The sequence below is a fragment of the Bradysia coprophila genome, chromosome III, assembly GCF_014529535.1.
Source record: "Bradysia coprophila strain Holo2 chromosome III, BU_Bcop_v1, whole genome shotgun sequence".
Lineage (NCBI taxonomy): Eukaryota > Metazoa > Arthropoda > Insecta > Diptera > Sciaridae > Bradysia > Bradysia coprophila.
In genome coordinates this window covers 2,849,770-2,866,877 of record NC_050736.1, presented here as the reverse complement: position 1 = coordinate 2,866,877, position 17,108 = coordinate 2,849,770, and the positions used below count along the sequence as shown (strand labels likewise).

General features: G+C 32.1%; 1 protein-coding gene across 11 annotated transcripts in view; it reads right to left on the bottom strand.

Annotated features, from left to right (window-relative positions):
- The window catches only part of LOC119076046 (phosphatase and actin regulator 1), a 101,577-nt gene that overhangs the window by 79,619 nt on the left and 4,850 nt on the right, over positions 1-17,108 (bottom strand). The window contains exons 1-2 of one of the 11 annotated variants that reach the window (XM_037182695.1): positions 6,745-7,057; positions 3,174-4,023 (exon numbers count right to left, since the gene is read on the bottom strand). The exons of 2 other annotated variants lie outside the window; for them this stretch is intronic. In XM_037182695.1, the coding sequence (XP_037038590.1) occupies positions 3,174-3,423 (250 nt within the window). In that variant the 5' untranslated portion in view covers positions 3,424-4,023; positions 6,745-7,057. Of the gene's footprint in view, positions 1-3,173; positions 4,024-6,595; positions 7,058-11,643; positions 11,735-14,622; positions 14,820-17,108 lie in introns of those variants that run through there. 8 more of the 11 variants (XM_037182686.1, XM_037182704.1, XM_037182677.1 and 5 more) reach the window with 8 other exon arrangements.

The window sequence follows — 17,108 nt, the reverse complement described above, 5'->3', positions numbered from 1 at the left end:
GTATCAATGACATTTACCTGTAATGTATAACACCAATGTGTATAAAATGTGAAACTCGATATATGGAAAGAAAAACCTGTAAGATTCTTTACGTTCTTCCAATATTGTATTATGGTATAACCAAACACTCTGCTTAAGTCTGTATACATATTCACTCTTTTTACACGGTATGAGTGTAGACAAAACGTGGGTAAATGAGGTATACCATGAAGAAGAAGAAAAAAAAAGTTTGTATTTTTACTACATTATTTTGAATTCTCTTTCATTTGTAGTAAAAGAACTATCTGCTTTGTTAATGTGAGCATGAGTATAATTTGATTCAAAGAGAATTATGATTTTGTTTCCATATATACATAGGTAGATTATACGTTTTTTGGTACATAAACCTAACCGGTTTCAAACTACAAAAATATGTTCCAAGTAAAAAATGACTGACTAAAAAAAATGTTTAAAAAACATTCTCAAATCGTTCCCTGGTATTTCTATACGTAACGATGTCGTAAATGACTGACTATAATCTCTGTTGTTTCTTAAATGATTTAGATTGTATGTTTGATATTGTTTACGTTTATATTGAGAGTACATATAGGTTGCAGCAAGACGAGAGAAACAAAAAAAAAAATCAACAATAATCTAGAACGAGAAAAAGGTGTGACCAGACACATTCTTTTAATTTTCTTTTGTATATTAAAAACTTGTAAATACAACTATTGTGTATTGTTTGGTTAAATGGATAAACAAATGCTACCTGAAGTGAATATAATACACGTCGTAACGTGATGCGCGTGTAACATCGATTTTTACGAGTGTTTTATAGACAAAGAAATTGGTTCTCATGAGCACTATAATCAAATAGTTGTAGTGATGTCCTAGACATCGAAAACATCGAATTCTGGGCTCAGACATCAATTTTTAAATAAACGTTACCGACGGGTCGAAAGCGGCAAAATATGTTCTCCAATAGTTTTAGTAATGTCCTAGACATCGAAAACATCAAATTCCGAGCTTAGACAACAATTTTTAAATAAACGTTACAGGTTCGAAGGCGGAAATATTGTGTATTCCAAAAATGAACTCGAACTAAAAACACATCCATCGTATTTGATTACATTCAAAGAATGTCGTTTAGCTAAAAATACGACAGGTTTTTCTTATAAAAATACAAATAATCTGCATTAATATATTGAACCATAACGTAGTTCATTACGACGTCGAGGCAACTTTCCAAGAATTTGGTGTAATTAAAGAAAATTAAAAAAAAAAGTTTTTCGAAAGCTCTGCCGACGTGATTAAGTAAAGAAATAGTGAATGCTGGGAATACCTGTGTGTATTGATGTTATTTAGATATTCAAGAAAACTTATGCTTTTAAGATGCAATCGACGCAATTACTTTTAGAAGTTTTCCTATATTTTCTTGTCCGAACTTGGAGAACTTCTAGAGTGTGGATGAGCATGGAAATTTGGAAATAATGTTTTCTTCCCGGGAATTAAGTCAAAATTTCCGGTGACGGGAAAAATCGCCGAGTGTAGGCGATAATATTGTCACTCGGACGATATCATCGTCACAGAAACAATAATTTTCCCTTTTATAAAATGTTACGTACAAAACCATATTTTCATCTCAAAAAGCGATATTATAGTCCGGCGAACGATATTATTATAACAAGAATAGTACATTTCGTACCTAGGACTAAAAGTCTTTTTTAGCGGGTGAGACGTTTCCAGACAGAGCCGAAGGCGAGGTCTGGAATCGAATTCTCTAAAAAAGACTTTTTCATACCTAGGACTCGCCTTCGGCTCTGTCTGGAAACTTCTCACACGCTAAAAAAGACTTTTAGTAGTAGGTACGAAATGTACTATTAGTTCGTGGTACGAATAGTATTTTTCATATTGGACGGAGAAAAGTAAAACCGACTTTCCGGTCCATTCATTCTCAGACAATTTGTTCGGTGAAGGTTTGATTTCGCGGTATACAAATTTTTGGGATTACCAGGATACGGTATGTTTTCCTTGTCCGAGTGTAGAGCTTCGCATTCTCAGAAAGAATTTGTCTATTAAAAACGAGAAAGTTAGTGGACTCATGAAAGAATTGAGATTTCGTTTTGAGAGCCTTTACATCCTCATTCTTCTCACACTGATTATATTATCACACAAACAATTAATTAACAAATTTGTGATTAATTATTGTATTTGCTGTTCACATCTAACAAAAAATTATATTCAAATTCACAATCTCGTAATGTGCAGCACATCAAAGCCAAATTACCGCTTTAATTGTATTAGTTTCAGATAACTCACTTAATCTGAGACGCTATTTTTTTTCGTTGTTGTTTGGTTTACCTTGACTATATACAAGATTACATATACCTAACATTGGTATTTTTATAGAATTTGATTTTTTTTTACCCGCATAATGAAATGACTTTCATAAACCTCATTTGGGTATGAATATTAAATTGATTATTTAATTAAGTTTAATGTTTTGTGTTAAAGTCTTTGTGTTAAATCAGTTTCGATTTTTAAATGAACCAATGGTATTACATGCTGTCGATTTAAAGGTTAATGTTTGGCCTATTAACGTTCAATTAGGAATGAAATTGTATGGAAGCATTTTCGTTATTACTTTTCCTTTGAAATTTACACTGCGATTCTCTATACTGACGTATCACTGAACTCGACACGAAATGGAATCAATTGTGTATAATACTCCATTGGAGAATATTTATTGACGAAATTTAGTTAATTAATTTCTATTTTCATTAAAAAATAATTTTTTATCGAGATTCTTTGAAGTAGTCCATGAACTATATAGCTGTGTGTGAAGTGTATAATTAAAAGCTGATTTTAATTAAAAACAAAGTTTTTCTGGTGAGGAATTTCAATAAAAAAATCTTTCGGAATTATTGTATCTGTAGGTGCCACTTTACATTCAATTAGCTGTCATAATTCTTAGAATAAACAGAATGTGATTCAATTGACTGATAATTTAGGTACGTCTGTAGTTTTGTAAATGCAATAACCCTAAAACGTCTCTGTGTGTCATAAAAATATTTCATTTCAAAACCTATTACAAAGGAAAAACCTCCCAAATAAAACCCAAAAACTATCGAAACTGTTAACCAATCCCATCGAAAACGTTCATCGCGCAATTTTGAATAACAATCCCAACTCACCGATGACAGTATTAACGGCTACCTCTTTTGCCGCATGTACAGCAGCCGGACCACATAAAATCTCTGACAGCGACAGAGACGATGCGATCAGCTGACGTTTTTCTTCGAAATTTAAATAATCTAGCGAATTGCTACGCTGAGCTGTCACTATTGTTACCGATTTGTGCATAGCGACAACAGCCGTTGTATCCTGATGATGATGATGATGACCGTTGCTATTCGAATGATTATGCTGATTTCGCATGGACATAATAAATTGATTCAGATAGCATTCATTGAAGAGATATTTCCACACATTTTGATCGGACAAATTATTGATTGAGCACACATATTCTTTTTGGTATTTTCACTGTATCAATTACTTAAACAAACAGTAAATAATTTGTAAACGTAAATCACACTTATGGCTGATACATACTTTAAATAATTTTTTTTATTTATTTACTAATTCATGGACGAGACGTAATTTTCGTAAAGTAAGTATATGGCACGTAAAATTTAATTTAAATATTTATTATAAAACCACACACACCACACATATAAAAAATCGTAAATGACGTTTTCGTATTATACCCATTAATGACTTATATTGAATGAATTAAAAAAAAAAACTCTGTTTTTGCACGACAAAAAACCTTCAAAACACTTATTAATTACAACGTCGAACATTTTTTTTTGACTTGGCAAACAGCACAAATTTCAATATTTACATTTTACCAAATTTTTTTCTTCTCTCTTGATCTATCCGTTTACTTGGTTAACACAGTGGCACAGATAATAGGTCAATTTGACCAATATTTTTTTTTTGTATGATTGGTATTTTTACGTGAACAAGTCAACTACAGTCACACTGTAAAAAGAATATGAAAATAATTAGCCAACACAACTCATCTCACTGGATGATATCACCGATTGAATTCAATCGGAGTGCCGTTTACAATTATTCCGATGATGGTTTTGAATTAGTAACCCAAGGTTCTATATGTATACGATTCGGACATTTAAATTTATTACAAATTTTTAAGATAATTTCAATCAACGACTAATAATCGAATGAAAAACTAGTTGCCGATTTCAAAGTAGTAGCAAAAAATGTATTGTTAGAGACCATGTATTCAAAACAATCGCACGATAGAATCTTGTAGATAATGATATTCGTATGATGATAAACATTTTTTATGTTCATATCCAGATATATAGGTAGTATATATGTCAACTGAATATGATGTTATTCGCATATGTATTGAAGACGTAACGATTTGCAATTTTTTTTTTCTTTTACATAAATTCTTTCGTATATTTGCAAAGCATTTTGATGATTCGATGGAGTTAAAATACGAGTGTAGAATCGTAGATAATTGTGATGTTTGATAGTTGACCTTCAAGTTTATAATAAAAAAAAAAACGTTTTTATAGCACTGGTTTTTCAGTAGACTTTATCGTTTCTTTCTTATTTGTAAGACGCTTTTTAGTGTGAATTCCTAATCGACTTGTCAACAGTTGTTTAACTTGTGTTATATTATTCTCATTTTGTTAGGGAAATGGCATGCCGGACAGTCGCTGAATATTTAAAACTATTTTTAGATGACCTTTCGATCCTCTGAATACTTTTTTTTTTTAAATATTCGAAAGCAATGGGAAAAACTCATTTTCTCATTTTCCAATAAATATCCTCCGTCATCTGAATATTTTATTAATTTTACTCAATCGTTGAAAATACTAAAGAGACAATAAGTGCAAGCAATCTTTCCAATAAACCCTATCATACACCAACTGTGATCTTACAGAGAAATAGCCTTTCACTCAATTTATTAAATAAATAAAAAAGAAACCACCCAGCAAAGAGAGGGTAACGACAGTAGCACTTGAGCTCAGACTTGGCTGAATAAAAAGCACCTGCCATCGAACTATTGTATAATGATGGAATGGTATAGGGATGTGATATTTTGAATGTACATTGCTGCACACATATATTCACATACATCTATGTGTACGTAAATGATTATAAACCATTTTTGTTGAGAAGAGGACTTGAAAACCAAGGGTCGTTGAAACTAATGGTTATGGGTTGAATATTGTAAAACTATTGTGTTTGTTCGGCATTGCATCATGTATGTGTATATAGTTTGATATCACTCATGAGGAAACAGAAAGCAGGTAATTTTTTGTATTTTAATCCCGAAATGAATGTTCGTTAAACAACTTTCTGACATGGGCGTAGGTCTAAAGCGAGTTTATAAAGTGTCAAATTGGCATTTCGATGAACTGTTGTAAGGGGAGAATCATCATACGTTTAAAAAAAATAATTGTAATTGCTTGTGGCAGACATTAATGTAACAACGAGTGTAGAATGAAATTCGGCTAAGAAAGTGAATAATGAAATGAAAATAAAATGCATATGGGTGCAACGAAATGGATGATTTGACTGGAATATTGCCAAAGAAAAAGCTATGACCGCAATCAGATAAGAATTTTAACCGAAAAAATTCCTCTAACATTATTAAGAGTTAATATCGAATGTACTGCTGATTACGCCGAGTCATGCGTCGAAGTACATACACATAGTATGATGATTACATGCTTTCATAGCATAAAAATATGCTTTTGACATGTATATACTAGAGCCCATAATCATATACCGGTAAACTTGAAATGTTTCAAATATTCACATGCAAAGCTACCACAACGAGAGATGACAACAAAGACTTATTTCAACTTGAAAAAAGTCACGCATCACTCGTAAGGCGCCATACAAGCGTCATTTCTCTAGTCATTTTAATAATGAAACATTGAACACCATGGATATAGCACCATAACAGTTATGAAGCAGACAAAATAAACTTGACGGGAAAACTTAAACACGAACCTCTTTTGCCCTGTATCAATGGTTGCCATCATACATATAAAACAACGATGAAAAACAATCACAATTAATATCTTTTCGGAGAAGTTCTAACTTACGAAATTATGGCAAAATGAATGTGTAGCATGAAATTAAATTAATTGCCACATTTATCCACATTTATGTATTATAATCAGTTAATATATGTTGTGTGATGTAATTACAGTCATACGTCTATTTATAAATTCGTTTATGAATAAGATGAAATTCAAGGAATGGAAGTCAACGAAAATATTTCTGTCTGATTTGCCCATTAATTTTCCGAACGATTACGTATACATTTATGTACAAATTGATGTCTAGAATTTTTGCGTATCAAAATGTATATAGAGGCTATGTGGGTCTTACTATGGTTGATGTAATGATCGGAATATGCGATCAAGGAGTGTTTATGCGAATAAAGTACTTGGGAGTGCGAAGAGAACTGATTCATAAATTAATAACCAATGTTTATAATAACGTTTATCATCATAATAAATAATCTCATTATCGGCTTTTTTTTTGTTACAACCAGTCTTACGCTGAACGTTAAAATAGCAAAATAAATGCAATGTTTACGGAAAATTTGACACACAACATTACTATACACTGTCAAAAAAATATCACAGACGAAATGGGAGATGAGAATTTCCTTCCTCGTCTTTAACAATGTCTGTTAAACAAAGCTACCGTATATAGAATGTCGACGAATTGAATTGGCTTTTTCGAACGTTTTGTGGTCCATTATAATCCAGATGGACGAAACAACAATCAAAATATTTCTTTATCACATTTATAGCACTGTCATTGAATCATTGATTGTTTCAATTTGCTCACTATATGCACTAATATCACAAGTAATAATTTCGGTGTTTTCTAATAGTCGCGGCTTTTCGATTCGGAGAAAATACACACAAAAATTATTTCAAGCAAAAACAACAAAAATATAAAATTTTATCAACGCAAACGCGAAACCATCTTGTGTTAGACACCACGAATGACTGAAAAATTTTCATTCTCAGTCTCATTTGTGTTATAATGGCTGTATATACGGTATGTATATTGTCATGGAAGCTGCTTTATAACAATATTCACATGTATACGGCGAACAGCATACAAGTATGAGTGGAATCAGTTGGGGCTCTCTAAAAATCGTATTATGAGTGGAGAAAAGAGAGATTTAATATGGTCTAGTCTTTGGAATTTCGAAGATGCAATTAAGGTGTAGTAGTGCATTTCAGAAAATAGTTAGTTATGTTGTATGTTAGAGTACAGATGCATCGCTATTTCATGTATGTAAGGTGCAAATATAATGCAACACTGCAACTTCAATACATCCAAGTTGATTATATGCATGTAAGTGTACACTCTAACGAAGCATCTATGAATTTCATATGAAGAGCATGTATTGGTTTTAAAATTGCGCGCTTTATCGTAAAACTCGTCGAAATTCTAACAAATCGAAATGAACAATGGTATGGGACACATCACACATGAATTACATCTCTTCAATCAAAGACTTTTTTTTGTTGTTTGTTGTGAAGCTTTTGTGATTGAATTTGCTTTACAATTTTTGTGGCAATAGATAGATAGTCATCGTATTCAGTGAATGGGAACTATTGTTCGCGTGTAGAATGAATATGACATTCAATTCACATTTTCAGTTAATCCATCAAAAGTTTTTAATTTTATTAATTTTGCCTTTATTTGGCTATTTCTCTTATTATTTCCATGTCGTATGCAAATGGAAATAAAAGAATGTTCAATTAGCAATGACTGTCCCATCCCATTCTTGATAGTCACCAATCGCCCAAAAATGTTCTCTCACCTTCCGCAGAAAAATATCCGAGTCAGAATTAATGTCTTTTACGTAATGTGCATCATCGTCCGTGTTTCAAAAATCGATTACGTCCTGAATCATTCTGACGTGTTAAATCATGTACACCCTTTTTTCCAGAGAAATGAAACAGGGGCATATTGCGGTTCCAGGTCGACAAAGGATCGCTTTAAATAAATTTAAAATTGCAATTTTTCCGTTGAGTCTATGAATATAGCGCGCTTATCTTATTACGGGTAGAATAATATTTCATTACCATTGCATTCATAAAGAGTTCTTTGCATAAAATTATTTTACGTTGGTGATAATTGTATAGTCTCTTCTTACTGTGAAGATTTTTTTTTTATTGATTCAACACTTGTGATGCTAATTTCCATCAAAACTGTACTGGCAATTTATCTAAACTGACAAAAGTTGTCACACTATCCACTTGTCTAAAATGGTAATGTGATAATATAGCAGCAAATATAACACTGGATATGGCAGCTTAATGTAACTATAGAAGCTCATTAATGATGGTTTATCTGGACGCTATAATAAAGAAAGTTGATTAATTTAGCAAATTGTGAAAATGGATGTTCCACTATGGAAGCGCTCACATTGTTCACATTTTATTGGGTGTGTTTAAAAACCGCATTATGTTGTGGTTTTAAAAACGTTATTCGTGCTCAAACTTAATTGATGATATAAAAGCTATGCATTTTATGGTTTCCGAGTATTGAATACAAATCCTTTTGGATTCGATAACATTATGACCGTGAAAAATTGGTTGTAACCACTAAGAGTTCTTGATTAAATGAAATTGATTACCTCGATTCCATTGTGTACGTATAATATACGTCTTTCGTCTATTTAAATCCCAAATTGAATTGCCAGCTCAAATGTATTTTATGCGAAAATGAAAATCTACTAAACGTGTCACAATATGCATTGAACGTGTGTAACAGAGATTGGGAAAGTATCCGTACTTTCAAACATGATTTCAATCTATAACATGTGCCAATATACATAATGTGTGTAAAACACGCTTCACAGATACGTGAAATCGATGAGTTAATATAGCCTTTGACATATTTTTACATTATTTTTTCCTCCGCGGCATGAATATTTAAAAAAAAAACACAATTGCGAAAATAGATTTATCATCCCCTTTTCATTAGCAAACAAAAAATGGGTTTCTTTTTGTAACACATTAGTATCGGTTCGGTGTTACTCTCGAGAAATACAATGCTATCGTCAATTGAAAATATTCTTTTTACGAATATCTTCAGCAGAGAAACAAAACAAAATTCCAAGATATTAAAGGATTCCTAAGCGAGCACCCATAACGCTTTAATGGAAGAAGCAATAACAAAAGATTTTTTTTTCTTCAAAACTGAGTCTCCTTTATTTAAAAGTGGAGCAATGCTACAACCAAACTTAATAATGTGCCAAAATAAGATTCAAATAAAATTTGCTTTATAATTTCGTACGGAGAATTTCGCGTTTTGAATAAATTAGTTTATAAGGATGATTTGTAGATCAAAAGTGTTTGCATTCCTTTGTTGTGGAAAAGATTCTATAAGCCATTTCTTCCCCAGAAATGTTATCACGAAAAATAAGTAAATGAGAAATGTCTCACAGAAAATTCGATTTGATTTGGATACGAAATCTAGAAATTTTCCAAGTCAAGGTCATAGTAGGGATGTACATGTTTCAGCTGAAGTTAGGATACGTGTGTGTGTTTGTTGTTAACAAAATAAATAACATTTCAATTATTGATTCGATATCCAATTTCATTGAATCAATTCAGTAGAATTAAAAAAACTGCTGCACACTATATTGATTTTTTACACGAATCTAGAACTAAATTACTCTACAGATGGTAAATAAAAAATTGCTGCAGTTACGAGCTCCTCCTAATTCGCTCCTAATTCCCTCCTAATTCTAAATCCAGAAAAAACAAATTTCTAGGACGTCTGGATCAGGAGAGAGACCCGGTTAAATAAGAATTCCACTAGTGTGAGAGAGACAACAATATTTGTCTCGATCACACCAGTTGAATTCCCATCTACCTTAAAATAGGACTGGCTCCTGATCCAGACGTCCTAGAAATTTATTTTTTCGGGATTTATAGTCAGGATGGAAAAATACCCATAGGTTTTCGAACTCGTAACTGCAACGTACGGGGTGTCGAGTACAGATCTAAATAAGGTTACATAAACGACTTGTCATCTGCTATCGACAACGACGACAAGAATAGTTATCGACTAAACTAGAGGTCTTTTTTATAGCAAATAAAAAGTATGTTAAAATGGTTGAAGTAAAAGATTTTTTAGATACAGGTCTAGACTGGCAATACTGTGCGTATTCGGGCGATTCCCGAAGAGCCTTCTGGATTTTTGTATGAAAATTTTTAAGTTTTAAGTTTTTTTTTAAATGAATAACTAGCCCTGAGAAGCGCTTTCGAGCCAGCCAAGCAGTGACAGATTCAAAGATTACAGTGGTTGTTTTTAAAAGGTTAAAATAAATAAAATGAAATGTTGAAGCAAAGAACAGTAATGGCACAATAATTTTATGTCGTTTTCTTTTGTTTCTAATCCAATATTTGGCACAGTATTCTATACGAGAGAACACAATAATGTATTGTGTAATTGTGTTCAGCACAAAAATTGCGGGTATTCTTTTCCAATTCCGAAAATAGACAGAAAAAGAATCTTTTTTAAATCTCAGAAAGATTTCTTCAAGCAATAAATGTTTTGGTAAAACAAAAGTTTTGACTACCTAACTTTTCTATATCAACCTGACAATTAATTCTACTGTAATATGGCACAAAAGAGGAAAAAGAATCGTTGTCTGTCTCAAATTCTTTTTATTCTTATACATCCTGATTTAATGTTAGGTTATACATACTCTATTCCTATACAGGGTCGCCGTTTATAAGACTATAATTGATAAATGATGATTCGTTGAGGGAAAATTGTATGAAAGTCTCTATGAATGTATAGACAAAGAGTCATAAAGTATATCCTTTAATGAAAAACTAATAAAAATATCAAAGACATTATATGAAATATTAAAAATGGTTTGACTGCTGTTTGGACGAATGAACGTTCTCAGAAAAATAAACAAAAAAGAAGTCGACAAATTTTCACGTGTACCCATCATAAACAATTTATGCGGTGGAAATTTTTAGGAACTTGCCGGAAGCAACACCCTGTTATGTAAATAGAATACAATACTAACAAATGCTTGAAATTTTCCCCACTAAAAACCAAAAGTTCAACAACAAAAAACCATTTGAATCATATCCTCTTTAAGCTCATTTTGTTGTTATGCGAAAAATGTCTGAAGCTTCTACCACATGAACCACCACAATGTACGGAAAATATAACCGAACAAACGGATCGATATGCCTTTCTTCCACATGAAACATATCTTCTTCTATGTATACACATCTCCATATGGTTAGGGTACAGCAAAAAAAAATCATATCTTTTATGTGGAAAATTGTGAAAATGTGAAACTACATTACTCTTCGTTTGTTTGAAATGGATCTAAGTTAGATGGGCAGTATCTCTGCATGTAGATACACTCTTCGAACAATTCTCAATAGAGCGGAGAGTTATTGGCCTTGAGTAAGGAAATTGTTTTCCTCTGCTTTTTTCTGCTATGTTTTTGATGTTATTAATAGTATAACCTGTCGTCATAGGACGTTTTAATACAATGCTTAATATATTTATAACCAAATAAAAACCAACATAAATAAGTACCTCGGATCTTATTAATACTATTCATTAGGGGACATATTGATGAATCGCTCATTCAGTAATTTATGTTGTATGGTGTTTTGATTAAATTTCTGGTTAACTCCGAACACAAGGCAATTATCTTCTTTTCAAAGTTTCAGACCGTACATTATAGTATCTGTCAACCACAGCAGCAAAAACGAGGTTTATTTAATGTAACACTAATCACTATGCTCATTGGTTTCCGTCTAATTCATAGAAATAACACCAAGCAAAAAAAAAGGTAAATTTCGAATCAATGCACTACTCTTTATCAAAACCATAGCTGAGAATGTCTTGTTTCGAGACGAACAGCACACGCCGAGCTACATAGGTCCTTTGATCATAATCTTATCTACTAAAATGAAATTCTTTGATATGAACGAATGAACATTCTATTTATATACCATTTTGATATCTTTCATATCGAATCAGATTTCTACATGTGAGCAATGGATTTTCATTGAAAAAAAAAAGTTTGTTTTATTTTTGCTATGTGTATTCAGAGATAAGTTGCTTTTATTGCACTAATTGTTTATGTAAGGGAGCCCCGATGATATAAAAGTTATATCATGTTGTTATTTGGCTCGGTTGTTGTTTAATTTGACGGATAAATTAGTTCTATTCAAGCTAAATATTGTTTGCACAATTTTGACAATATTTCAGAGAGGCAGGCAGGTCAATTTTTATGGTCTAACTCAATTTCTAATAATTTTTTTTTATAGAATTAAGGTCCGGTTCAAGCGCCTACATCGCATGTAAACATTGCGATAGTTAACCGCTTTAACCTGGCCTAAATTACTTATGCGCCATTTCGGGGCACTTCTAACCCATAGATGAACGTTCGACAAAATTATCGAATTGTTAAATACTTTCAACTACCAAGGATAAACTCATAAGCAATAAGGTTTACTTTCAGTTCTATAAAAGTCTTGCGGTTGTGAACCAGGTATTAACTCAATGAAGTGAAACTAGAGGTAATATTTGTGTTAACCTTTCAGATACGGCTGATCATCTGTAATCTTACGACAAACATAAGCGATGACTTATTTTTAATGAGCTATTACGTATTAAAATGAATGTTAAAACTAATGAAGTAAAAGATTTAATCTGCTACACTTAAGGGATCGAACACAAATGACGTCACGCTGCTTTAGTGCTGTCATCAGAAGAAAATTTAATATCCCGAAAACTTGTCGGCGACAAGTATGCTCTTTTTAGAGTTAATAGTGTTCTTCTTTTTCCCGTTTAGGGGGTGCACTTGCCGAGTTATTAGTGGTTTTAATCTGATGACAGCGCTGAAAAGCGTGACGTCATTTGTGTACGACCCCTCAGAGATACTTTCAACAAAAGAACAACAGATTTAATATGACGATCCTCTAGCCGTTACTAAAAGGTCAAAAACCAAGTCCCAGCTACATCTACACTTCCTCAATACTACAACTTTCCATTTTTTCAAACTGTTGATGAAATATACGATAAAAACTGAGAATAATAAAACACGTACGCTTCCTCCGCAACCACCTCGCTACACTTCTCTATTCCAAAAAGGATTGCTGTTGATAGTGTTAAGTAATGTAATAGACTAGGTTATCTCTTTATAGGAACCCATGTTTGAACGAAATTGACAGTAGGAATGATCATAAATCTGTTTAACAGACTGGAACATAAATGTCACTTAAAAAGGTATTTCTTCGTACACTTTATTACTTATGTCAAGCAAATAAAAAGGAATAGAAAATTCTTTCATATTTTCTGCTGAACACAAAAGGATACGTTACCAAAAATAATATCCGGCCTTAGCATATCTGTATTCAAAGATACACAAATAAAGGAAGAGCCTATTATTGATTCCGAATACTTCATAAAACTGAATTTTATATTTTATTTGTGTATCTAATATGTCTAGTCCAACATGTATGTATGCAAGCACATCAAATATAAATATAGAAATTTAATATATAACTATGTGATTCCAACCAAAATTGGTTCAGTTATACACGTTTCACAAGTTATATTTGTAAATATAAACGGGTCACCAGTTTTTTTTTTTTTTTTGTATTCACAACGGAAAAATATATCCCTAAAAACAGTGAATATATACTTCGTATGCGAGAGGATTTTTCTCGAGGTCAGACACGGTGGCACCAAACAATGAGATTTATTTTATAGTTTTCGTTGTATTTGATATATCGGAAATACTTCGCCGTGATATTGGCAATAAAACAGTTAGTCAACGATGTTTTTGAAGCACTTACAATCGAATCAATTACTTTTTGAAAATGTTTTATCGACGAACCAATGTTCGGTGGAATCAACTCTTTAAGTGCATTGATTTCAGATTGGGCGGTTGGTTTTTTTTTTGCTGGAATTGAAATGTATTTATGACTTCTGAATGTCAATGGGGGGGTTATTACTCGTTATAACGAGTTAGTTTGTTTTTGATGCTAATTCTAATGTTGTAAGAAATTGAGCTGAAAAGAAGTATTGAAAAAATTATGAGAAAATACGCCCATCAAGTTGGCGCTCATCCAAAACTCCCCTAGCCCTAATTCACTTCCTTTTTAACAAAGTCAGCAAAAACATTAGCGATAGTACATTTCAAGTGGTTGTTTTTCAACAGATCACCGTACACAAATAATTATATCCTAGAGCAGCACTCTAATTCAAAGCCTTAGATTTATTGTAAAATTTGGTATCTTACGAACCATTTTTTGATGTTCTGCTGAGGATGCCATAATATAATATAAATTGTGATGGTTCAAACATTTGGAACCATATTATTTAGATCAGTTCACTTGTTATTTTGTCAACTAAATACATAGAAGTAAATTATGTTCAATCGCTACATCTCTTCCCTAATTATTCAGATCGTCGACTAACTTTACAATAAACTACAATATACGAGTACCAGAAATTCGAATGTAAAAAATATCAAAAGAGTTTCATTGCTAGTTTCCTCACCTTGCTTGACAGGAAATTCTCCATCACTATGACTATGACTCAACATTGGACTACGACATCGAGGTGATGGAAGTGATAAAGCTGCTAATGGTACCCACGCGCCTAACGTCGAATCCAGTTCAAATGTATATTTTAATGAAAATGTATCTCCACTGAAAAACGTTTTTTAATCCATTCCAAGACAATCACATGAATTCATCATTTAATTTCGAATTTATATTCTCTGCCCTCGCAATAAACATCCCACTGAGGCTGAATTAAATTAAAAACGAATCTGAAATTTGCATAATTTTCCCGTTTTTTTCCTACTTTTTTTTGGGTTCTGCACGCTTTATTTATGTTTTTCATTCATTTATTTCTGTTTGCACTAAATAATTAACCAAACACTGGCTGAAAGTGATTTATTCAGCTTGTTTACTTGATATCACACAATTTTGGTAAATTGCAATCATAAATAATTTTCATCACAAAATGTGTATCACATAAATCTAATACACATTTTTGATATTGCACTCTACACAGCAAATGCATTTAATATTAAATTGAAAACTATTAAACCACTGAATTTCAAATCGATTAAAATTCGTGTATCATCCTTTGTTTCAAGAAAACGGTCACTATACTCAATGTTATTATTTCGATATACTCAACGCGAACGTCTGCGTGAAATGAAAATCAAGATAGAACTGACTCCATGTGAATTATCCGACAAGGGCATAAACGAGAAAAGCGGAAAATGAACCAACCAGCACACTATGTATTATATATATACAGAATGATGTTGTGCTTTTCGTACACAGTTGAAGTTTAGTTGGATTTAGTTGAAGTTAGTTGTTTTTATATACGTATGATTTCAGTTGCAAGTAGATTATATATTTTCTGATGGATAGACATGATTCGAATCATCGTCTTTGTTGAAATGACATATTAATACACAGAATTACAATAAGTAGGAAGATATTTAGCTTGAGAAAAATATGTTTTCTCACACATAAAAGATGGATATAGTTACTTGTGAGTAACTTAAACGCAACATAGATTTTCTCGCTTGTTCCCTTTTCGGATACTTCTCAAGGATTCGGTGTTATATCGATTTTTCTTTTAATAATAGCAAGTAATTTGTTAACAACAATGACGCCAAAATTAAGCCCTAAACTACATAACTCATCGTCATCACCTGATACCAATAGCACATTACGTACCTGTTTGGGAATTTTTATTTTGTTGAGTGGGAGGTTTGTAGCCTGAGCCGAAGGAAGGTTTGTAGCCTTGATGGAAGTAGTAAGGTTAGGGAGAAGGAAACAAAGGGTCTTTGATGTGGGTTCCTGATTCAACGGAAGGATCCCAAAACTTTATTCTATCTATATAAAGGGGATAATCCCACTAGGCAAAAGTAATAATTTTCAAACTAGTGTCACTCTCGCGGGGTTCTGCAAGTAAAATACATTACAAGAAACGAAATAATGGAAATTTACCAAACATTACAGCAATACTTTTTATAGAAGAATTAACAGACTTGAAAGTTTACCGTCCGAGATATTGTAAAGAAAAGATTCAAATATGAAAGACAATTCTACCGAAAAACAAAAGATTGGGTCTATTACTTTCATCGATCAAAGTATTTTTAATCTGTTGATTTCAAATCTTGTACTTCAATTTTTTTAACACCCATTTTACTACATAAAGGACTATATTACTCATATTATTTTTGTCGTCGAAATCATGGAAAGAATCATTTAAAATTTTGAAAGTTCAAGAAAAACTAGGTGAATAACAGAAGTAACAGATCTAGTGGTTAAGTGAAGTAGAAATAAATCAACATGTAATTGTTGTTGCTGGTTAATGATATAAATCGTAAGACACAAAACTTATAAAGAAAGATTTTAGATTTGTATCTAAGTCAGAGTATTCCCATATTATGTCAATAACTCAAAACATAGACAATTCTTAAATAATGTTAATGTGTGACCTCGAATAATTGTAATAAATCAACCCTTGGTGTGCGGAATTCGTAAACAATGTATATTTCCATATAAGTTCATAAGCCCACAATAATACAATGTGAAAACAAACATCCAACAAAGAACAATGTATTATTCAGAGCTGGAGAATTAAATACTTTCAAAACTTCATTAATTAATATCAGTCGGAAGATTTCCAGAAGCTTTCTGAGGTATGTTTAAAATATATGAGTCAAATTAAGGGTGAATGAATTAAAGATAAATGTGTGAGATTATTTTTCACATTATTCAAATGTTTTGGAACAAATTCATTTGGTCTAATGTGTTGTTGGAATAATGCGAAGCAACAGTTTCGCAAGTTTTACTGGGTGTATTTGGGCGTCAAAGCCATTTAGTGTTCATTTGCTCATAATTGAACAAAAGGAAAGGGAAGTATTTTTCTTTGTAAACGTGAAGGTGTACAAACCTGCGAAACTGTCGAGAAGATTTAACCTTTTAGATTTGAAGTGAAATTATAGGAGAAAA